This window comes from Sinohyriopsis cumingii, chromosome 18 (assembly GCF_028554795.1).
Source record: "Sinohyriopsis cumingii isolate HCF-2022 chromosome 18, ASM2855479v2, whole genome shotgun sequence".
Classification (NCBI taxonomy): Eukaryota; Metazoa; Mollusca; class Bivalvia; order Unionida; family Unionidae; genus Sinohyriopsis; species Sinohyriopsis cumingii.
Window position 1 is genome coordinate 71,773,023 of NC_142978.1, and position 26,246 is coordinate 71,799,268.

At 35.0% G+C, this 26,246-nt stretch overlaps 1 protein-coding gene across 1 annotated transcript; it reads left to right on the forward strand.

The window, feature by feature from the left end:
* The first annotated feature begins 5,566 nt into the window (after window positions 1–5,566).
* Window positions 5,567–18,359, forward strand: LOC149776947 (ovomucoid-like). The gene is made up of 5 exons (XM_089942689.1): window positions 5,567–5,706; window positions 9,118–9,229; window positions 11,776–12,033; window positions 13,943–14,021; window positions 18,226–18,359. The coding sequence occupies exons 1-4, from the start codon at window positions 5,667–5,669 to the stop codon at window positions 14,007–14,009; spliced, it is 477 nt and encodes a 158-aa protein (XP_089798815.1). The 5' UTR covers window positions 5,567–5,666; the 3' UTR covers window positions 14,010–14,021; window positions 18,226–18,359.
* The last annotated feature ends 7,887 nt before the right edge of the window (window positions 18,360–26,246 follow it).

The window sequence follows — 26,246 nt, forward strand, 5'->3', positions numbered from 1 at the left end:
AAAATAAAAGAATGTGGGGTCCGACCCCAAGAACTCTACGACTCGCGTATGAATAGACTTTTTTCGGGTTAAAATAGTGACCGTGATCCTGATGAGGACGGGGATGACATTCATCGTGAAAATGAGGCAGATAACAAGAACAAAATTATTGAGTAGCTTAATGTAAATGTGGATTCGATTAATCGGTATCAAAAGAATGACGACTCGTTGAAGGCCCTGCCATCTGCAAGTGAAGAAGATGTGGACACGTGCATACTTCTGGGAACATGGACTTTTAAAAGTGTAAATCGTCGGATGGAGAAAAATATGAAACCAAATCAGTTCTGTCGAAGCAGTTACGTCAATCAGTGGTGGACATGGTGAAAATTGTACTCCGAGTTTGAAGACATGCTAACCTCAGAAACAGGCAAGACCAACTTGATCACTCAAAACGTTTGAACAACAACAGATATTCCAATCAAGCAGAAACCGTATCGATTTCCCCAACTAAAAAAAGGGCTGAAGTCAGAACTATAGTGGAAGAAATGTTACAGCAAGAATCGGTAAGACCATCTACAAGACCATGGAGTTCACCGTTCAAAAGAAAGATGGAAGTCTGCGACTTTGTGTTGATTACAGATAATTAAAAAACATCACATTTTTTTTGTTTCTCCTGCTCCAAGGATAGACGACCTCTTTGAAAAGTTGGGAAACGCAAAATATCAGCAAATTTGACATGAACAAAGGTTATTGGTAGGAACATATGTCTACAGAAGCGCCATAATCCGCTTACCTGGCTAAGCTAAAACAAAGGAAAGATACAACGGCTTCTGAGATGGTCTCTGTGTCTGCAACCGTACAAGTTCACGATCAACACCGTCTGCGAGCAGAGAATGCAAATGTGGAAGGGTTTCCACGTGCCACATCCTAAGATGATGTGTTTTAGTTTTCATTCTTGTTATCCAAATTAAGACCCATTTGGTGGTCTGTATTATATCTTGTGCAATGATTTCATAAGTGGAATTTCAGTGTTTGTGTTGGATGTTGAGCAAACTGTTATATATGGAATATGAAAATATTTAGTCTTTGGATGCTTGCACGATAAACTAACTGACTTATCTCTAATTGCCATGGCGATGCTAGAAATGTTAAATTTCATGAAATAATATACTTGCATATAACTGTACATATTATAGCCAAGTAGTGACTCTTCAGTCTGACTTATTCATCGATGTCCCGTGTGGCAGAGTCGTCTAAAGCGCTCACCTTTACCGATCACTGCCATCTCACTTCTGTCCGCGTGGGTTCGAGTCTCGGCTTCGGCCTATGTAGATATGTGAGAAAGTTTGCCAGTAGCTTCCAGTTGGTTGGTGGTTCTTCCCGGGGTTTTCCCGGGTTCCTCCTCCACAAGTTATGTATGGATTATCATGTGCTGAAAAATGGCGTTAAGCCAAACCACTTACTTATCCATTCTTGACAATTTTGTTCAAAAACTTAACTGCTAATGGGGAAGGTGTTTCCCGTCATATTAATGCCTCACATGTCCGTTCACACTATTACATAAATATTGATTATTATTAAGACAAGAGGCGTGGTTGTTTATGGTAGTTTAAGTTAAAAGCACTTTAAGCGGTCATATATGGTAATGTCAGAACCAAATTCTACGTAGTTCACACAGATGATACTGTTTATCAGGCTGACCCATAGGATTTGGGTCTGTGTCCTACATCATCACTGTAAAGGCATGACTATATATTGTTAATCAACCCCTAGATAGTTCTGTAGTTTTGATCAGCTTTCGCCCTGGTGTAAAATATAAATCTGTTCTGAGTAAGATGCAGCCCTGCCTTGGGTAAACATTCAGATTATTTGGATGTTATTGTTTGCAACGTTTGTACCCCTTAATGAACGTATTTCATATACTTCTATAATGCGATATTATGAAAATTTAGATTGCCCATGTCCTTTGTAATTACACAGGCTATTAAATATAACACCAGTGTGTATATAGTTTAGACACACAATCTATCTATCTAAATCATGATCATCATCGTCCGTCCGTCCATCCATTCATCCATGTTAATCATCATCGGCCGGCAGTCCACCCACCCACCCACCTATCCATCCATCCATCCATCCATATATCTATCTATCTATCTAAACCATGATCATCATCGTCCGTCCGTCCATCCATTCATCCATGTTAATCATCATCGGCCGGCAGTTCACCCACCCACCCACCTATCCATCCATATATCTATCTATCTATCTATCTATCTATCTATCTAAATCATGATCATCATCGTCTGTCCGTCCATCCATTCATCCATGATAATCATCATAGGCCGGCAGTCCACCCACCCGTCCATTAATCATCATCAAAATCGTCCGTCCGACCATCTATCCATCCATCTTAATCATCAGTGACCGTCACTCAGTCCGTACGTACATTCATCCAATCATCGATCGATCGATCAATCGATCCATGTATGTATGTATGTATGTATGTATGTATGTATGTATGTATGTATGTATGTATGTATGTATGTATGTATGTATGTATGTATGTCATCATCATATATCTATCAACACTATTTAATTACACGATTTTCCATAAGCCAAGCCTAAACAAATTCTTGCAAAATCTCCCTCAAGTTTACCCTAAATCAAAACTGAACTCATCTCCATCAGATAAGGCATTAATCGTATGTGACCGCTCCGGAGGTCGCGGGTTCAAACCCCGGCCGAGTCATACCAAAGACATAAAAATGGTACTTACAGCTGCCTCGCTTGTCGCTCAGCATTAAGAGGTTCGTAATGGATTGGTCGACCTGGTGTCAGGATAATGTGAATGGGTGGGACATGATGCTACGTGTCTGAGGCATGATGCCCCAGTGATAGATATCACTATAAACTGCCACTCGTCAGACATCGTAGCGATTAGATTGAAAAATTGTTAAAGCTATGTTAAAAATCCAAATCACTCACACAAGCTTGCACGTGTTTGTGTGTAAGAAATTATTATTACGTCGATGATGCTTTTGATAAATAAACCCTTTCAGTTTTTTTTTTTTTTTTTTGGGGGGGGGGCAATATCAGCAATTATTGATGTGGTGAGATGAACAACATTGATAAATACATACAACATCAGAATGTCAAGAGATATCAAGAAGAAAACACGATTTGTAACTTGTCATATGACAATGAAACCAATTTTCCCATGCTTCAAATCTGATAGGGCACAGTGTCGAAAAGTTAAGCACTCAGTACCATGACCTTTCCCTCTCTCTCTCTCTCTCTCTCTCTCTCTCTCTCCTTATTTCTAATTATAGTTAAAGCTATTTGAGGGAGATTGTTAAGTACAGCATGAAAACTACAATGCTTTGAGAGTTTTAAAAGCTAGAGTGCGATTTACGCCCTATTGTAACATTAAATTCCTTTTCTACTATGTCTTTTAGTAGAGGACTTGCCAAGTATACTCTTAAATCAAAAATGTGCTTATTTGTTTTGCATTAGCTGAAAGTATCTTTTCATAAGTATCAAATCAGACAATAATAATAATGATAATACGACTACTACTACTATTACAACCATGCAATTACTACTACCAATTATTATTATTATTATTATTATTAGTAGTAGTAGTAGTAGTAGTAGTAGTATTGCTATATTACATATTCAGTTCCTTTTTTCTTTGTGTTCTTTTTTATTCATTTTCGGTTAATTTTCGTTTGTTTTTCTTTTTATTCGTTATTTACTTTAATTAAAAAAGTTAACCAAAATAAACGACAATGAACAAAACATTGAACAGTTAGAGAGACAGCGACTGAAAATTAAGAAGTTGAACACAATGAGAAAAAAGTAATGAAAAAAATTATAAGAATTACGCAGAGTGAATATTTTTCATTATAAGATACTTTTAATAGTCGAAAATTCCTTAAGAGTTAATGCAAGTGCAACGTAAAAAGGGAGAATTGAAAATGTTATCATATCTCCTTTTTAAACACTATTTGTCTTTTTTCTTTGTCTTCCTTGAATAACATTTGATTATCGAACAAAATACGTTAAAGCAATTAGGCAATGCATCTGTTCCATTGAACCTTGTTTGAAACCTGGATGAAGCCAACCTTGATCGACCATAGGCGTCCCGGAAACGGCCAATGTTATGTAAAAAAATATGCCTCCCTCCGCCAATAAACAAACCATAAAACAAACAAGAAACAAACAAACAAAGACAAATGGCCAGTCCATCAAAACTTAGTCAATATTCAACTAATAATGTACTCAATTTTGATATTCAATAATAATAATAATAATAATAATAATAATAAATATTTACAAACTACTGTTAAGTTACGCAAACATTCCAGTTTTAACTAATAACAATTTGTTAATATCTCCATGAGTTCATTTTCGATTCCTCTGAGTTTATGTTTAGTAGAAGGGAGTTTTTATTTCTTTTTAATTCATATCACCTAATTTTGTTCATTTTCAATGATTAGGCATGTTCATTTTTAGACGTACCCTTAGACAGCCTCGCACCCACTAATATATAATTATCACGGCTACAAAATCGAAACCAAATTAAGACAACAAACAAATTAGAATCAAGTGACCTAAACATTTAAATTTGTTTAGTCTGCTTTGTTTTAATCTGTTTTAAAACGAGCAAAAAAAAAGGTTCCAACAGACCAACCGTAAAGCATTTCCAACTGACCCACCATAAAGCATTTACAACTGACATACCGCAAATCAGTTAACACACCATAAAGAGCTTGCTACATCGTCAACTGGACAAATAATGTCGCTTTAAGTCAGAACCGACTTATAAAAATAACTCAGGTAGAAGATTGAGTACACACCGGATCTCTGCAAAATCCTTGCCTTTAAGTTACAAAACTGTTTAGCCTGAGTTTAATCTTGACTTTCATTATCAGCCTATCAAAATCGATGTAATAAAAGTAACGTTACTTGATTTGTTCAGTACAATTGGGAAGCATAAACTCAAACTCGAGGCGTGCATACTCCCCAGGCCTGGTCAACTCTGCCATCAAATAGGACGCAAGTCCAATGTATGTATTGATGCTTTTGAGTCATTTATCTCATCAAACTAATTGTCATCCGTTTGATATTGCAATATGTGGTACGTTACGTTACACAAAATATAGCGTTCCTCGTTATTCAAGCTCTGGTCTTCTGAATATCTGTCAGGTTCACATACCACAAGACTGAAAGTCAGGACAAGTACAGCTGGTTGTAAATGATGCCTCGGGTACCTTAAATACTACATACTGTTTTTCGAAATGTTCTTTTAGAAATTTTAGCAAAGGCTATAACTTTTTTATTCAGAAAGTATATCGTTTGGTTGTCAAATGTATTTGTGTAGAAACGTAAAGCCTTTGTTAAGCTTTCTAAAGGATCTATAAACCCATCCACCACCAACTGGATATAGGAATTTGGTTTTCATATTCCTTCTGCGAAGGGATCTTTCAGAATTTTATATGTATCATGTAGTCTTCCATTTTCATTTAATCACTGAATTATCTTGAGTTGCGGACTGCAAGAAATATCTCAATTTATGTCCAGGGGTTTGACATCATGCTATGGATTTAAGCGTTTGAAGTTGTGATAATATTGCGTGATTTCGAGCTGTCGCAAAAGGGAAAGGGCCAACTAAACTCATAAGAATGAAAGTTGTAATACCAGTCCTAATTATCCTCTGCAAAGGTAAGTGGAGGTTTAAGTGTACCAAAAATGCATTTCGAATTAGCTGAGTAAGCCAGATAGTCAAAATTATGTTGCGTAACAATACATCATATTTTCATCGATCGTAATATTTCAGTAATTTATTTTATGAAAGATATTAAAATACTCCATGATAGCAAAACTGTCCAGGAAAGATGCATACTTTATTGAGCGGTGATGTGAATTACTGCTATACCATCTTTGAATGACAATAGTTTATTGGCAATGTAGGCCAAAGGCCCATAATACTAGATACATGACAACGACAATAGTTATTGGTAATGTAGGCCGTAGGCCCATAATACTAGATACATGACAACGACAATAGTTATTGGTAATGTAGGCCGTAGGCCCATAATAGTAGATACATGACAACGACAACAGTTATTGGAAATGTAGGCCGTAGGCCCATACTATTACAGTTACACAACAATATTGCAATGATGTAGAGCGTCAAATTACAAAAAGATTTAACACGGTGAGGTGAAAAAGGAAAGACAAATATGGAAATTTACGTAGAAGATGAAATAGAACCAGTATTATATATCTATATAGCTGTAATCTACCATATAGGTAGAGAAATAAAAAATAAAAAAATGATAATTTAGTTACATGTACATTTGATTTTTTTGTGGAATGCTGAAAAGACATATTGTTCAAGTTGAGATATTATAGTATTGTTTTTACACTTCACCAGCGAATAGAAGATTTCTTCACATGGGTGCTTTTTGATTGAACTTTTTTGGTATGAACCTGTTTCTAAGATCTACGTAAAAGGGCGATGTAAAACAAAGTGATATCCATCTTCTATTTGGCTTTTATGATATAATATAAATATATGTTGATTTGGTGGATGCCATTTTACCGTCCTTCCTCTTTATCTAAATAATGAGCTAAACAACGGTGTTTGCTTAATTCATTTTGTACATGGGTAGGTAAATCAATAGTTGTATAAAACGGAACTGAAAATGTATTATGCTTCGTGTGATTTATTTACGGCTGAATTCCTGTTCTGAATTGAATTGTCTTTCAAACGTTGTCTGAAATTCAGCTAAAATAATTTTTTTATCGCCTGCATCCTGTGTGAACCAGCTATAGCCAAATCCATATCTGAATACACATGCGAATTTAACCGACTCGTCCATGTCTTCCAGCATAATTTATTGTTATCTTGGATTTCGGTTATCACCTATTCTAATCAACATAATCCAATACCTAATATTTACAATATAGTTGAAACAAAGCGGTACTCTTCCATATTCTCCTAGTTGTAGAAGGAAGTTTGTACGTCTCGGAAGGTTTAGAATGAAGCTGAGATGTTCTATCGTTGCAAAAACAACCGTGTGATATTCGTTAACTTTTATGCTTATTTATACCAGTCCGTGACCATTAAAATTGTATTTGTTTTTCAGTTTTTCTCGAACGTATTGAAAACAACTTCTTTTTTTGTGGTGCTATATATTTTTATTCCTTCTGTGATCTCATTTATTACCACGCAAGGACATTGTCTAAATTGTAGTCACCGTTTCACGTTTCACTCATGTCACATGCACCATTTTGTTAGTTTAAACTTAATATTTTTGCGTATTTTCTTTTATCCCTCTGGTGGTGTGATACAAATTCGCACGCTGTGCACGATTTTACTCTGTCGTTTCCTAATGTAATGTTTATTTTCACAGCTGTCGCATTCTTAAAACTTGCTGTTTAAAAAAAACTCAAAGTTTTCATGATCACTAATACTGCTATCTACGTATTACGCTTTCGATGTCTACGGTGGAAAGTTTTTGGCACATCGTTGATGAAGGCGACGTTTGCCACAGGCGTTCTGTCTGACGAAAGGAGATGAACTGTTTCTATATCAATTAATTCACCGTGTTTACAGTTGGTTCCCAACTGTTGAACAATTTATCACATCCTTTTCATTTCAATAGTACATGCTATTTCGCGTCTTGAACACATTACATAATTATTTGGTTTGTCCCAGCAGCGGGGTGGGGGGGGGGCAGACAAAAATATGTGGCCAACTTTTGGGAGTGGGTGGCTCCCATATAATGCTCCGTTTCAGAATCTGAGGCTAAAAAACATCTTATGTTTACGCGAAGTGACGTTGACTCATTATACTATTCTGGACCGCGCATTGGTGGATCCGTTATTGTCTGCGTTGGTAATGTTGATTGGTATGTCACCGGCTAAGCCACTATATCGTAAATATTCTTTTGGTGGCGCTAATCCATACAAATCGAAATAAGCAACGCTACGTGAGTCAACAACGTATGCACCCAGTGAGTACCCGGACCAGAACGGCCGTCGAGATTAATGATACCAGTTTCAACACGATTTTGATTTTCAGGTAACTGATTGCGCATGTGCATGAAAACATATCTGATGTTTTTTTATGTTTAATCGCAGAGCAGCATCAAGCGAATCAAAACTGGGACATTGGGAGCTTTAACGAAGCGTCCCCGGCAACCTCAGACCATGACTGTACCACGTTCCTAGTAATCTTAGGCCCCGTTCCTTTTGTTTTAAGGTCTTTAGACCCTGTCCTGTTGCTTTTTTCAGCGCCGTGCCAGCAGCTGAAGTTGCGACGGCAATCAGCGCTGGTATTGCCGCTAGCAGTGGAAATATGCCATCGGTCTTTGCTGTGTCGTTGATGGCATTCGCGGAAAGATCAAGTCGCACGCCAGTTTTTGATTTCTGGGCGTCATTGTAATATATGAGTTGACGTTGAGTCAGCGATAAGTTATTTGGGCCTTGAAACGCCGCTGATTTCAGAAATATGTTTGCCCTAGAATTCTTCTTTGATGCCGATTGCAGCTTTTTAATCTGACCGGGTGTCAGAGTAACGTTGATTTGATGATATGACATTATAATATCATGAATGATCTAATTACATGTTTGGAAAACATTCAACTCTTTTCTACGGGCGTATCAACAACTCTCATTCGTCCGCCATCACCTTCAAGCAGCGTTGTTTTGTCAGACAATATGAGAGCGATTGCTTTGTAACCACCAGAACCAGCAGGTATATCTTCCATAAAAAAGTTTGTAAAGTGGTGCAAATTTTCTATGCAAATTCAAATTCATCTTTTACATCTTATTTTGAAAACTGTTGATTCAATGTCCAAATAAATTACAGAAATACGCTCTCATATTTTAGTATAGTTTATCTATATTGCTTATGTTGATAATGAAATATAAGAGCGACGTAGTTTGCAAAACATTTACCATGGTGAACCATGCGTGTGTTTCTCAGGTTCTTCGACAAATCTTCCTTATAATCTTATAAATGCACAGGGAACCTACTTTGCATAACAACAGAAAATGGGGAACATTTTGGTGGGTTATGAATAGACTTTAAGTCCTCAGATGTGATTAATAACTGTATTACAGTGGTGTATGCAGCGGACCATTTCACGAATTGCAATTGGGTTTTACGTCACCCATGTGATGGACTTGGAATTTCTCAACAGTGTGGTACAGATGGCATCACATACGATAATAGGTAAAGAAACAGTTTTTTTCTTATTTATGGTTTGATAATTTAACTCTTCTGTTAAGTTGATTAATTTTATAAGCAAAATGATGCAAAGAAAACAAAACAAATGAAAGCAAACCACCTTCACCCCCACCACCAAACCCACTTTAATTCTTATTTGTAAGCATATATAATAGTCTTATCTATCTGGAACGTACTTGATTGAATCTGAAATGTAATAAATGGATGTAGTTATGATTGTGGTTGAAAGAATTTAATGCATGTTCAAATACGAATCAAACACTAACGCCACTAAATAATTCAATGTGAATAAATCATGAACGAAACAAGATGAGAGATAACGTCCGTGACTTCAGATACATGCGTGTATGTTCTAAAATGTTAAAAATAAAAATAAAAATACGCACGAAATAACTGTGACTGTATGGAAACATAAGATACACCATTATCAGTATTTGCGAAAACCTTATACATCCTGTCTTCTCGTTTAATAAGTACTTCAAAATATGATCATTGATTACAATGTGTTCTACCTATTTAACCTGTGTGATAGCATCATGCGACTAGAGTGTACGTACAACAAATATACCCACGCTCCACTGCTTTGTGTTACCCGACCCCAAAAATCTGTGACCATATGGCTAGTCCCAGTGGGAAGAGTAGACTAAAGGGAAAGTTATAGGGTGAGGATCTCAGTAATTTTTAAGTTGTTAAGCCCCTGGGAGTAACATATAACCCCAGAGCATGTGTATGTTACAAATATACAGTTAACATTTATGCCTGTACTATACTATATTTTGAACCAGGGTGTGATTTTCTAGGGGTAAATCATTTGAGCCAGATCACAGTCACTTGCGTATCTGACAGCGTCTTTTCACACCCAGTGGGTGTATATATATTTATAGGTTGAACATTTTAATAGTTTTCCAGTTGTTACTCAGGGTCCATAACTGTGTGTCAAAGGGACATGACACAGGGTTTCTTATACGTTGACACACACACACACACACACACACACACACACACACACACCAGATATGCATGCCGACCCCACCCTTCTCGTACACATGGAATTATTGATTATCCCTAATCATATCCATACGTCTGAAGTTTAAACGGTGCAAAAGGATTTGCGCAACATTACGCATCCATTTAAGCACATCCAGTCGGACAGGATAACATAATTTCCACCTTTTTTTCTCCAAAGGAACGGATATAATAACGTACTGGCATGCTTGAGTTAGACCCACAATTCACCAGCACCTTTGTTACCTGGGTTGTTACTTCATAAATGTTGAAAGGATGGGAATGTATATTGCTAAATCAAAAGTAAAATTTAAAAAATGCTGAGTCTAATATATTACAACTGGAGGAGAGATGTGCTCGGTTGTATTGTTGATTTTGGGATGTATATACGAAAGTGAAATGGAAGACACTGCTCTTGCTTCGTATGTAAATTTGCTCATTCACCAGTGTGTGAATGCTTGTTTACGACGCCAAAGTTAAGTTTCTTACGGTGCATTGACTTCCATCATAAATTGCAATTTCCAAATCAGATTAGTAAATAGAAAATTGGCAAAGAGACATTAGTAATGCACACTGGAAGGAATGATATAAAAATTATTACAGTAAATATTTTTTATAAAACAGTCTGCTCTTATAAGTTGAATTGGTGATAATAGGTACAGAAACAAGTATTTCATATTTACGTTGTGATAATAATTTTTATTTTATGCTAAGCAGTGAATTACTTGATTTTCTATTAAAAATAATATTGATATTTCACTGTAGTGAAACAATAACAATATTTTTTCACTACAGGAACTGCTCTTTTGGGTCAGAACATACTTACCTCCCTTTGATTTTCTGTCAGTGAACTACTTTTTCCTTGTGTACATGTTTTCTTATTAATAATCCCTGTCTCTTATCCTTGAAACTTGTAGTTTGTTATTATGGAAATATCAGTTAATTTTTATCAATCTGATGTGGAACTAATTGTGTGCACAGGTACACATAGCAAAGCAGAACATGTACGGTAAACAGCTGACATTACCGTAAGAAATCTGCTAATTCACTGTGTCACAAACTTTAGGTTGCCAACGTATGCGAGCATAAAATAAAAAGAATATTTGCTTGAAACGAGTGAATAACGGATACATTTCATCTCGTGGATGAAAACCTCTAGTATTTTCACTCGTGGCTTTGCCACTCGTGAAAATACTGAGATTTTCATCCACTCGATGAAATATATCCGTTATTCACTCGTTTCAAGCAAATATCCTCCTTATCTATGAAGTAAACATGCTCTTCTTCTATCGTCTTCTGTAAAGCATATTATATTTATAAGCAAAAGAAGATATATAAAAAACAAAGGAAAAAGAACCACCACCACCACGACCACCAAACGTATAAAATCATAGAAACACACTCTTTTAAGAACGAGAGAATTGATCAGACTTGAACAATACAATGTACAGAAATCGAATCAGCAAACATGAAATCATGGACAAACTCAACAAGTGGAAGATTCACTCATTTCTGATTGTTTACAGATGTATCTTTGCTAGAGCGTATTGCAGAGATATGTCGTTGCACGTAGCCCACGACGGACCGTGTTTCGGAAGTGGAAGCGGCAGCATCGAAACATCAGTGAAACCGACTGATACAGTAATCAGTGTGTCTACCAACCCACCTATGTATACTGGAAGCGAAGCCGTTTTAGATTTCTTCTGCACATTCTTGAGCCACGAGTCGTGCACCAGTACAAAGGATGAAATCTGCGGTTCTGACAACGTAACGTATACCAACCCGTAAGTTGACTGACAAAGTTTCTATTCGATATTTAATATTGCAGAATTGCCCGCCCCGCCCCACCCCCATACCCCTTACTGTGAATGCCATCTAATTGTACATCCCTCAAAATTATAAAAGTGGCGATTGATATGAAAATAAAGCATCACTGTGGAAAAAATAAACACTTATTTCGATTATTTCACATCAATACCAGTACCATGGTGAACTTGCCCAACTTTTGTTGTTTTGCTCTTCTAAACAACCTCAAGTAAAATGCAAAACAGTAGAACAAGTGAAAGTCTTCTGGCTTTTTCGCGGTTTTATTTTGGCCAGCACTTTTATCAAGTTGTCTTTTTAAGTGTGGGCTTATTGACAAAAAAAAAATCTGCGAATATTTGCATTAAAACCCTGATTCTTTAATAGTGTACTAGTTTTATCTTGCATACTTCAGCATTTGACTGAGTTGTACGCCCCTTCCCATGGATCCTTTGATCCCTCCCGCTTTTACGCTGTATCCTTTCATTGAATCATTTACTAGGTGAATCTTCTGGTGTTTTTTTTTATATATAAAAAGCAACAACAAAACATTGAGGCTTTCTACACCTATCGGAATATAGAATGTATTGGCTTACACAGAAAAGTGTACCAATTAGAAGTTCAAGCCAGTCGCATATAGAAAGTGACCACAAAATCTCACAAAATTCATGATTTCCAGATCTATTCTGAAGGTTTCATACCTGATTTCGGAAACTATGAATATTATTCTTGGAAAGTTTCATTCCAAGATATAATCTGTTTGACTCCAATCATAATCCAATTTTTTTCCATCACTTTTCACTCTTAATCTGCACGTAATTAAAAACAGTTTGAAATTTATCATACATTAAATATTTTGTTGGCATTCTTTGTCATTTAACGCAAAATGATTACTATTCCTGTCATAGAAACATATTTGAAATACAGGCGTGTACACGTGCTATTTTACTGTCTCAACTAGTAGCGGACCCTGCAGAACAGACAGTACATGGATTGATTCGAATGCAAACAGAGTCAATGCCAAATTGTTAAATTTCATAAATGTTTCATTCTTTTTCTGGACCAATTTTTTATTTATATTCATTGATTTTGTTCATGAAAATTAAAAACTTGTGCAATTCACTCCAGTCACCTTTCGTTTTAACCTATTATTGTAATCTATTGTTCAACTCTCCCTTTCTGTTTCGAAATAACCGCTCATACAAGTATGGGGTCGTATCTGCAATCAGAGTTCACATAACATTCTGGCCATGGCACAAAGCCATGCGCTTATTATTATGAGATCTGAGTCAGATTTTGAAAGAAGTGGACCTTACCTACTGAGAGAGAGAGAGAGAGTACAAATTGTCCAGCAAAAATGAGACGACTTAATGAAACTTTAGTTTTAAAGACCATGATTAAAGAATTCAAAACTTCTTGTTTAGTTGTGTATGCCATTAGCAGTAGGATGACCTATCATGACGGCCAGTAAAAAACGTTGAACCGTCGATTATTCATGAAAGGACAGTATATATATATATATATATATATATATATATATATATATATATATATATATATATATATATATATATGTGTGTGTGTGTGTGTGTGTGTGTCAGTATTATCATAGAGAGAGAGAGAGAGAGAGAGAGAGAGTACAAATGAGACTGTTTGAAAATTAAACCAAAACAACATAAAAAATGTGACACTTACCAAAAATAGACAACAAAGAAATAACAAGTAGAGGAAAATGGAGATGAATACAGAATTAAACAAATACATACGGGCTGACGTTAAGACTGATTGGTTGAGCGATAAAAAGGTAGAGATAAAATGTATAAAAGAAAAATAAGCAAATAATTACTTAGACTAGAATCTTCATGTCAATTGTTTATATCATGATTACAGGTGCGAATTTGAAAAGGAGAGATGTTCACACAGAGATCTACATGCTCAAAAGTTTGGTCCTTGCTAATCTATTTACCAGGTATGCCTTCTATAATCTAATATGATATAGTAATTACCAGGTATGCCTTCTATAATCCAATATGATATTATAATTACCAGGCATGTCTTCTGTAATTCAATATGATATTGTAATTACCAGGTATGCCTTCTATATTCCAATATGATATTGTAATTACCGGGCATGACTTCTATAATTCAATATGATATTGTAATTGCCAGGTATGCCTTCTATAATCTAATATGATATTGTAATTACCAGGTATGCCTTCTATAATCCAATATGATATTGTAATTGCCAGGTATGCCTTCTATAATCCATTATGATATTGTAATTACCGGGCATGACGTCTATAATTCAATAATATATAATGAAATTACCAGGTATGCCTTCTGCAATTCAATAATATATACACACAAAAAACATATGTGTTTTGTTCGGAATCTGCGGAAACAAGGAGATTGATATGGCGTAGGGATACGTCGAAGCTGGCAGGGCGAGACTTAGTCGTAAGCCATATCAAGCAATTTATTTCCCTTGATTGGAACAATACACGTATACGGACCGGTATATATTGCATATCTATTCTTTTACGCTCTCGAGACAGTTTAGCTTTACAGTATAAACTGAATTAAAAGCGAAATAGAAATTTTAAAAATTCGATTCACATCATCTAAAACGTATCGACGAGCGGAGAATCTACCAACAAGAGTTAAGTAACGGAAGGATAAAAGAAGAAATACTTAAAAGCAGTCTTAATATGGGTAAACTACATGTCTGGTAGTAATGGCCATCAGACTAATACAGTCCTGCAACAAAATTCAAAAGTGGGATAATCCTGTCCATCGCACAAAAAAAAACCATAATGCTTTGACATAATTCTAGGGTGGGGACAAAGGACCGTCACCATGCATGACGAAAATCAAGCCACCTGCCATTTGTACTAAAGAAATCATATCCCAGTGAATATGTGCGTTGAGGCAAGAAAGGAATTATGTCGTGAGAATGTTGTAGGGGGATCTTGAACACGAGATAAACTACTACTAATGATGTTGCTGCTGCTGCTGCTAATAATAATAATAATAATAATTCATCTAGCGAATTACAGAATATATACTTAGGTAAATTGTATCAAAGAATTTTGGATAAGCATGATAACACGAAGTGTGACTGGAATTTCGATAGGTTTGCACTAAGGAAAGTTAGATTTTATTTTCCTTCATTTAGGCCAAATTCCCCATGGGTTTACAATTATAGTATCCTGTATCATTCCTTACATGTGCGTTCCATAAAGGTTTACCCCAGGTTAGGCACGGTCGGTAGCATCTCATCTCGAGGGAGTGGATTGAATGCCTAGTCGAGTTTTTTCTCATGTTGATTTTATTGCAAATGTGGCTACTTGCTTTCTGAAATCAACGGTTTCGCCAACATACAATGTAGTATAGACCTTGCATGTCAGAAGAGATCTTTCATTTTTGGTTCGACATCCTCACTTCTGAACGACTTCGGCTCGGCCATAGATATGCAAAGTAGGCAACGTCTGTCGTTGCAGCAGTATGTGCCCTGAATCTGTAGTCTTCTTTGAAGTTTTCTTTGCGAGTACAAGATGAACTTGAAGTATGCCTTGCTTCCAAATGATCTGAGTTTGGTGCATTGGGATGGGAAGTAACCAAGAAGGGACGTGTTTGATGGAAGTTTTAGGTTTCGTGTTTCCAAAGGGCCTCTGCTGAATAATTAACAACATATTTAATATATCTCTTTCTGTATAGTCATCTTCTCAAGTTCCTCATTAGCTCTCCGAGCCTCTTTTTAAAGGTAGCAAGATTAAAGCATATGCCTTTGGTCTGAACGCACGAAAAAAAGTTACCGGGGGAAGGGGTGGGGCAAGCTGGTAAGGAGTAGATAATGGTGAGAATAAGATGGTTTAGAATACAGTTCATTTTCCCATTTTCCTAATTTAGGGTTGATTAAAAATACAAATATACGTTTGAGCTATTGGATGACTTCGGCATCAATTTAATCTTAGGATGGAAATTACTGACGAATTCAAAACATATTTTCAAATTATCACTGTTAACCTTGTGTTGTTGGGCCTCTTTTAAAAAATTAGAGCAAATTCTATTATATGTCGTCACTGAATCTATGCCAGCGTAGAGTCAAAGCTTAGAATGTCCTCAGTGAATCTGTAACTGCTTGGAGGTCTACAGGATACAACACTGAGAACCTTTTGCTCAAGTTTTCTCCTAAAAATATTGGCATACCAAGGTGCCATCTTGGTGTCCATTGCAGTTCTATTAATTTATATGAAGCGGTGTTGTTGAATATAAAATTCCTAACGTTAAGAAAATGGTTTCAAAACTTGACTAAATAGGATGTAGGAATAGAATGATTTGGTCCACCAACCCATTTTTCCATGCAGGCTGTGATGCCTTCCTCTTGTGAGATGTTGGCGTTATCGGAACAAGCATCTATTGTGACAAGGAGGTGTTATCTGGAAGGTTAGGCGTTGATATTTTGTTTAGGTAGTCATTTGTATCTTGGATGCATGAAGGCAGTTTTTCCAAATAACGACCAATTGGGACAATCAACGAATTCATTTATTTTTTTTTATAAAAAAAAACTCATTGAGAAGGTTGTTTTCAGAAATGATTGGTCTCCTCTGTTTTCTTTCTTTGTTTATTTCTCAATGGTTTAGAACCAACTGATTGGATATAAGTGGTGTTTTCTGATCAATGTGTCTTGCGTTGTGCTTCTCAGTTAACGTGTGTTACACAAATTCAGCATGTTCATCTGCTGGGTCATGGCTAAATTTTGTAATGTTTTAAAATCATTTTTAGAACAAAATAAAATTTCGTTTGAAAGTTGCCTGTTAGTCTTAGCGATACAGTCAGACCTATTCATAACAACTACGTATGATTCCTTCTCTGCTGACTTGATGACAGTATTTTCTCTTTCAAGCAGTTTTTTTCAAGGATCATCTTTCTTGTCAGTTTAAACTGTCAACATTGTTATGGCTATATCCATGCCTATTGTTGTCATGTTCCACCGAAGATAAGAATGATTTGAGATGCTGAAACTTTACAAGGGGTTGAACATATTCGGGCGTTGGGGTGAGGTGGGAGTGAACGGAATCTATGGAGCTCATCGTTCCTAACAATGCATTCTTTACCATCGTCGCTAAACGTTTCATCTAGTCTCCTTCTCGATGCAAAATTCTCGAACTCTCATTTCAATTCTAATATTGTACGTCTGTTTGGCCGCGGACAAAAGAAGGGGCAATTGGAGAGAAGACTTTGAGTCAGACAACTTAGCGGATGACATCTTTATGACATTATTGACATTTCAGCTGCGAAAAGGTGTTTCCTGTGAAATTTTTTATTTTCTTTATTTTAGTCTCTTCTGTGAAAGAAGTCATGTTTCGCATTTCTCCGTCATGCATGATCTATAGAAAACGTGCCGTATTGTTCGCCCAAAATTTCCTTTTTTGGTTCGTTAGAAATGTATGAAGTTTTCCCTTATAGTTATGAACTGTATTTAGGTAACAAATCGTCATGGGAAGTTCAATTTGAAATTTAACACCTGTCTCCAATTCTTTAACTGATGTAAAGATTTAGCATCAATTAATTCCAGAAGTTTCAGAACGTTAAATGAAGAAAAGAGTTCCGTCTGTCTATAACGGATGTGCAGGCTTCCCCGATTAAAATGGGCGAAACGTGAATTTGCGAACCTAACTGGACGGTTTTCCTTGTCACAAAGATTTTATAAGTGTGCAAATGATGTTTCGCCCTGATTTTCATTTTGTCAAGCAATCTCGGATCAGAAATAAAGACCGAATATCTTTTTCCACAGGGTGAATATGAAACCGGAAAATAAAACGATTTCACAAACGAGAATGGCCACATGATAAAGAAAACATATAATAATATTATAACATTGAACAAGAGAGGTCGGATTGTCTCAGGGCGACAAGTCTTGCAGACAATGCAGGTTATGACATAAGAGACACCAATGAAACCAACGACCTAACCCTTGAGTGATGCTGGGTTCCATAGGTATTCGTGTAAGAGCGCAATGGAAAGATTGTTAGAAACTTTGCATCCTTCCTTTCATTCCGAAAACGTTTATATAACCATTAATTATTAAGAGTGGCCACTCTCCATGATTTCTTGCAAATGAAGGCTAGAATTATTAAAATTCAGAAGTTTTAAAATGTTGTCTTTTTCAGGTAAAGGGCTGAGGGTCAGATGAATTTTGTAAACTTGAGACTAATACTTGCGAGAGAAAATTATTTAGAACGAAAAAATAAACCTTGCTTTTAAACACAAACTTTGTTGTACTCAGTTAAGTGTCAGATGAAAAGCGTTTTACTTGTGAAAATAAAATCTGTCGGTCATTTAATGCCTTCGAGAGCATTCTTTGATATTTCCACTGACAGATTACCAGACACTTCTTAAATGTCAAATGCTAAAATTCATTTTTTTACTAGGTTAACGCAATTTTTCCATTTAATTAAAGATGCAGTTTCTTGTGCAAAAACACTCTATATGTGCCAAAATAGGTTGTTCATCACCGTCATATTTTTCACTGAATGATGAAATACTGCACGAGTTCGCAAGACATAAAATATGATTTTGGACAGAGCTGTAACAAATTATGTAGTTCACTGAAGTGGACCTATATCTTCACCGTGAACAATTCCGCGAAGCTTAGCTATGATAATTTGCATGAATTGCATCATTTCAGTTCACTTATCTCCTGATGAAAGCTAAGCACCCCTAGTCATTGACATAATAAACTGTATAAAATCTACGGATTCTATGTTGACACTTATTCCATGTGAATCAGTGTGAATTTTTTAATATATTGGAATTTGTATACGATGGATGACGGAGACTAGGCCTAAATCTTCGACAGGATGCTAGTGCGTTTATGCGTGACTTGAAGCACATATTTTTGTCTACGGTGTTATTGAATGTCAGTCAACGTCAAGGTTTCAGATAAATCGGGACTCCTTAAATTGATGTTGCTCTAAAGAAATCTGTCAAGAGCAGTAGGAAATAAGATTCCAATAAATGAATTTCTGTTACAAACAATGCATACGAAAGAGCTAATAAAATCCGAGTTCTACATAAATCTGTTGTGTTGAGGAGAACAGAAAAAAGTCTTCACATGCACATGATTTGTTCCCACACAAAGAGGACCTAACCTTGTGCTGTACGGACACTGCAGTCTGTAACAGAACGAGGACCTTACCAAGTACTGTTCAGACATTGCAGTTTGTAACAGAAAGTGGACATTAGCTAGTGCTGCATGGGAAAAGCAGGCTGTAACAGAAATACTAGTGATCGCAAGACAAGTGCATGATATTTAATATCAACAACCATCTACACCAAGGAAACTGCGAAACAAATTCGTTAGACAGTGATTTCAGAAATAATAAAATCCGTTGAATACTTGTTTATCTTTGCGATATAAACCTGAAGAATACCACTAAGTTAAATCTAGATCAGAAGATTAAGACTTTTTTAAAACTATACCGGAAGAATGAGAGATCAATGATGAACTCTCACATATGAGGAAATGAAATAAGTAACGATGATTTCAGACAAATATTTCTGACGTGAGACTTTATAGAATTGCTGACACTAAATACATTCCCAGAGATGCAGAAAATAAATAATTTAACCAATATGCCCACAAGTATATAGGACCCAAACAACAAAAATATAAATAAATGCACGATAAAGGTTATGAAGATTAGGTAAAATCTATTTATAACACATTTTGTTGAAAAGATTAGAACAGCAAATGACATTACATTAACCGACTTTACAAAAACTTACATGCTAAAGATAAGCAATCTAAATTAGTTACACAAGTATCTATTGTTGGTTAAGTGGTTGATAGTATCGACGAGATATAAGACAGTACCAACGAAATATTCAAAAAGCTAAAACGAATTAGAAGTATTTAACTGATTTGGAACAAAGCATTTTACTGAAGACAGCGGAGTACAACATATTAATTAAAAACTAAAGACGCCAAAAGGATCATGCATTAAGTGGTAACATGTATACAGGAATAAGCGAAAATATAGAATCATTCTTATCTACACTGAATACAGAAAGCAGTAAATGAAGGAGTCCTTCACTGGATATTTGGGCAGTGACTTATTGGTGGAAACATCACTTTCTACTAAATCTGATTTAAAAACAAGCGGGTTACAGCAACTTTATTGGTTGCTGTGCATCAAGAAAAAATGCTTTATTTTTAATTGCTGGTTTTGGCTGTAAAAATGAAAAGCAACAATTCTAACTAAAGTGGTTTTTAATGGTAGCCACTGATACTTTGAAACATATACATTGATATTTTAAGACGAAGACATTAATACTTTGAAAGAAAGACATCGATAGTTTACAATAAAAAACTTTGATATTTTAATAGAAAAATATTGACACTTTTAAACAAAGAGGTAAATAGTTTAACTGATTAAGACGTATATACTTCAATACAAAGACACTGATAATTTAAAACAAAGATGTCAATACTTTAATAAAAAAAGACACTGATAATTTAAAACAAAGATGTCAATACTTTAATAAAAAAAGACACTGATAATTTAAAACAAAGATGTCAATACTTTAATAAAAAAGACACTGATAATTTAAAACAAAGATGTCAATACTTTAATAAAAAAAAGACGTTGATATTTTTAAAAAAAGACGTTGATACAAAGACATTGTTATTTTAAAATATAAACGCTGAAATTTTAAAACAAATACACTGATATTTTTATTAAAAATCAACATCGATGCAAATACATTGTTACATAAATACAAAGACATTGATATTTAAATACAAATACATTGTTATTTAAATACAAGGACATTTATATTTTAATACAAAGAAATTGATGCATAAATACAAATACATTGATACTTAAATACAAAGACATTGATATTTAAATACAAATACATTGTTACATAAATACAAAGACATTGATATTTTAATACTAAGACATTAATACTAAGACACTGATATTTAAATACAAATACGTTGTTGCTCAAATACAAGGACATTGATATCTTAATACAAATACATTAATACTTTAATACAAAAACATTGATACTTAAATACAAATACATTGATACTTAAATACAAAGACAGTGATACTTTAATAGAAAGTTATTGACACTTTAATAAACAGATATTGATATTTTAATACAAAGACATTTATATTTTAATACAAAGACATTTATACTTAAATACAAAGACATTGATATTTTAATACGAAGACATTGATATTTGAATGCAAGGACATTGATGCTTTAATATACAGATATTGGTACTTTAATATAAAGAAAATCGATACGTTAATACACATACAGTGGTACTTTAAAACAAAGATATAGATACTTCCTAGCAGAATTTTAATATTAATATTAGTTTCCTTGTGATTAAAGAACCAACCTTTGCACTGTTTAAATTTTACAGTCTTCTGATTACACATTTCGTTATTGGTTGCAGTATTTATCTTACGAACTCTTAAATATGAATAGTTCTTTGTTGGGTATTCGAAACATCGGGTATCATTTATACATGTATTGGATACAAATTAAGTTGTCTTGTGATATTAAGTTGATGTAATTGTAGGAATTTTCTGTTCTGAAACAGATTGAAACTGACAGTGTAGAAAACATGCTCAGTCTCCTTCTATCACCAAATATGTTTTTCAAATTGTTAAAATAAAATTCATCCATTCGCCTTTCGGACAACTATAACAATGAAAATGCCCCCTAAACTGACTTTTTGAGTTTGAGCATTTTGTTTTGAAACCGACCAATACTAAGTTATTGTCAATGATCTTTGAAAATGTTTGATCTTTCGGGCATTTATAAAAATTATTTGTACATATATTAAGCCTTCTTTTCCGTAGATATTCAGTCTCTGCGCCGAATACGGTGTTATTTATTAGCTGAAGCCGTCTGTTTCGAAATCACTGCAAGTTCTTTACATCAAACCTATATGCAGTTCTATGTAGGATATCTTGATGGTTGTTTGTGAAACAAAACAACTCTATTGATAAGTTTAAAGTGTACACCTATCTTTTATGTCAAGCTGTATGTTTACTTTGTGAAAAACGTATTTCTCTCTTTTCTAATGTACACAAGAGGCTGGGTACAATTCGTACCTTTGGAATCATTTATTAACGTCTTCTGTAACTCTAATGAATCCGTTTCTACAGCAGCACCTAAGGGGAGTAACCATGATTTGCTTCATCCTTACATGCTTTGTAATATCATTGATTCACGCTTCATGCGTATAGCTTTAACAGCGAAGGAGGGGTTCAAATGGCTCTGTTATGATAATGTTTGTGTCATAACCTTCTTCTCATTTCTTGCCATGAGAAGGGATTACTCATAAGTTAATAAATTACTTTGCCCATGGCGAGAGAGAGAGAGAGAGAGAGAGAGAGAGAGAGAGAGAGAGAGAGAGAGAGAGAGAGAGAGAGGAAGGAGTTTAGGCTGTCTAGAAAGGGTGTCACTCTTAACCGTGTAGGTACGGCTACATCTTGGGTGATGAGGTACGGATTCGATGTAAGGAAAAGACAGAACTGTTCTGATTCGAGGAATGAACTTTATATTTAAATAATTGATATATATAATACTACATTCTTGAGATACACCAATAAAGCCTTTGTATTTAAAATATACGAAATACACATAAGATTACACTTTTCTTTCGAGCTTACCAGCTACATACATTTATATAATTTCTGCCTTTTAGAATGTGTCGATAGGAGAGAAAAAAATTACATTTATAAAGGAAGGTAAAAGGTGAAAGATAAAAATAACAATGATAATAACATTGTTAAAACAGTCGGTTAAATTCAAAATATACAATAAAAAAAAACACTGCCAGACATTTAGTGAAGTTCAAGAATACAATGAGAAAAACTGCAAAATATTCAGTAAAATGCTAAAAACACAATGAAAAGTACATTGCAAAATATTTAGTAAAATTTAAAAAAATAGAACGAAAAGAACACTTCACGACATTCAATAAAATTCAAAGTTACAAGGAAAAAAGCATGGCACGACACCAAATAAAAATTGAAAGGATACAATGACCAAAAACAAGTTTTAAAATTTTTCAATAAAATTCTACGTCATCTTTTCTCCTGACTTGAATCAGATTTTTCTTGATATAGTCCGTTTTTTAATTATCTCCGATCCGTTTTTTTTTTTTAATGGTCTGTTCGGTCACTTTCTGTAACGACCCTTGTAATGTATTCGTTCTATATATTAGTTAGAACACGACTCTCGTAAAGAGTATTCTGATTGGTCACAAGTTTAAATTCATCCATTGAATCTTCGGATAATGGAAACTGATGGCAATGGAAAAAAGAAGCGTGCTTGCAAAAAATGGCATCCCGAGTTGTTGAGAGAGACCATGAAACGAGATGTTTAGATAAAGGTTTAAAAAATGTATGGAAATGGAAGTGGCTGGAGTGAAAAGTCGACGGAAATTTAGTTGATCAGTTTACAAGAAGACTGAATGCTAGAGGACTGGCAATTTGTAACCTCTGCTCTACGGTAATCGCGGTTGGAAGCGTTTGGAACAACACCTACAAAATAAGCTGCATACGGAAAAATTGAAGCTCAGAAGGCATCTGGAAAAAGTGCAATTAATTACTATAAGAAGAAAGATTTCTTGCATGAGAGAACAGATGTAGCTCTCTGTCAGAATATGCGCATATAATCATTTATGTCGGCAAGCAGCCAGATCCGACGTGTACTTTATTCAACAATGTGCATTTGTCATTAAAATCTTTTACTGCTACATGTATTTGTATTTTGAGAGAATTCATAACTTGTTATCTCCGGGATGTATTATTAATGTATACCACTTGAGCTGACATTGTTACAATATTGTATTGTAAGAATCATTTCTATTAACACGTCATTAGCATGTGTCAATGTATACATTATTATGCCTTCATTAATCATATCAGCCGCATATCTCTTGTTCGCTTTAATGTACTTTTCACGATGACTTCTGTAACTAAATACATGTACTGTTTAAACCAACTTGTTGGCAGGTTTTCATTTCCCTGTGAATAGCCCCATCCCCTTGGTAGCCTCAATAAGATGGGAACAGACTGACCAAAATCTGGGACAATTTAAGTACATGTACTTGAAGCATGTAAATAACAGCTATGCAACCATGTGATAATGCCACATCACAAGAGATTTTAAGAGGAGTCATCACATGTTTACCAAAGGAAGAAAATAACAGAAGATTCTTTAAGAGTTGGAGACCTATATCACTTTTAAATACTGACTACAAGATTGCTTCAGGAGTCATTGCAGCTAGGATCAAAATGGTTCTTCCATCAATAATAAGTGACACTCAGAAGGATTTATGAAGGGTAGATTTATTGTAGGAACTTCTAAATGATTTAGTAGACGATCACGGTAATCTGATGCCGATTGAAATGATAAAAAACAACAAAAACGAGATGTAATGATTTCTTTAAATACTTCACCTTTATATCCAAAATTCCAAAATCATGGAAAGATGCTCTCAAAGCCATTTAGTACATAATAATTTTGATAAGCAGGAGGATAAAATAATGAGCTTACAAAACCAAACTCACTCAAGTTTATACATATCTTTTAAAAAAAGACAAAAAAGCAACACGTTTGATTATAAGGTGACCTTGGGATGGTTCCCCAACCCAGTGGTCAACCTGTTATGGAGATAATAAAAATAAAAAAAAAGATTCATCAGACGTGACTACAGAGAATTTTCATAATAGTTGCAGATTTATAGCAATATGTTTTCCTTGTACTTTCGTAAAATTTTGTCAGCCTTTATACTTATCAAAAAAAGGTCTCAAGTTTTGGCAAGAATTTGTCTACCCATTCTTGATTCAATTCGAATCTCTGACAATGAAAACTTCCAGAGTCTGGATGAAGCAAGGCCAAATCACAATACTTTGCAAAGGACCTACAATCATACAGTTGCACCTGAATTTGGTGATACCAAGCATAATTAGGTTTCAATGCAAAAACTTGGACTGAAGTTACATGTTGGCTTATTTTCATTGATTTTAATGGGTACCATTGTTCTTTAGCACTGTCACCAACAGTTTTGTGGATCCATTTTACTGCTACTTTGCATTCCACAATACCAGCAAGAGAGTTATTTTCTTCAACTCCACCATCAGGCGATGCAGCAATGAGCCCATGATCCTTATCTATAATTAAACCCAACTTTTTAATAGAAATGGTTGAACCCTCTTTAACTTTCTCAGCAACATACCGATTGATAACTGTTGGCTCCATATCTAATCCATATTACATTGCTGCTGAGGAAAAAGTAGATGGCTCTAATATTGCACTACTTATTGTGTTGGGATTGGACCTTATGTACAAAAAGAAGTTACAAATACGGCTAACAATGGAACCACTTATCGTCAATTGTCTCAAAGTAAACCAATCAGACAATCTGCTTTGTAGAAGAGTATTTTCTTGAATAAGTAGTTGTTCATTTTGGGTGACTTTTAAACAATTCTTTAACTCTGTTTTTTTGGGGGGTGATACTATCTGAATGAGATAAATCTGTGATATTCTTTTAACTTTTTCCACATAATCATATAATGGATTTACAGAGACCAGTGTTTCAACTGGATCATCTTGAATTGCAACTGTATTTATTAAGAGCTGTTTACTGGGGTTGGATTCTTTACTCCATTGCTCTAATTCACAGAGGAATGATTCTGCAAACGCTCTCTCAGTGTCGAAAATTTATTAAGCTTATAAGCCACCGGTTGTTCTTTTTTTAATGGTCGGTTCTGTTTTCTTTTTTTTCCCATGCCGTTTTCTTGTAAAGTCTATATCATACATTGGAACTGCTGGAAGTTTAGCAGGCCTTGGCTTATTCCAGGCCTCAAGTTTATCTAAAAAGAAATGGAAAATTTTAGGTAACAGGCTAAAGAAAATGAAATGTTTTCTGCTACCATTGATGTTATTGTTTTTTAATGTCTTTGTAAATTAGAGTACGAATATTTATAGTACTATGTCTCAACTTGAAGATACACAAACCAGTACATGATGGAGTCTTCAGGAAGCACAAACACCTTGACAAAATCTTCCAGTGCATAACACAGTGCAGCGGTATGTTTACACGTACAGTTAGGACCAGACCCAGCTGGGTATGAGCAGCTAGCATGTATGATGT

Excerpts from the sequence above, each read along its gene's own strand:
- LOC149776947 (XM_089942689.1), top strand. The coding sequence starts at position 5,667 with ATGAAAGTTGTAATACCAGTCCTAATTATCCTCTGCAAAG. Across the intron at positions 5,707-9,117 it reads CCTAATTATCCTCTGCAAAG|TGGTGTATGCAGCGGACCAT; the intron begins GTAAGTGGAGGT and ends ACTGTATTACAG. Across the intron at positions 12,034-13,942 it reads AACGTAACGTATACCAACCC|GTGCGAATTTGAAAAGGAGA; the intron begins GTAAGTTGACTG and ends TCATGATTACAG.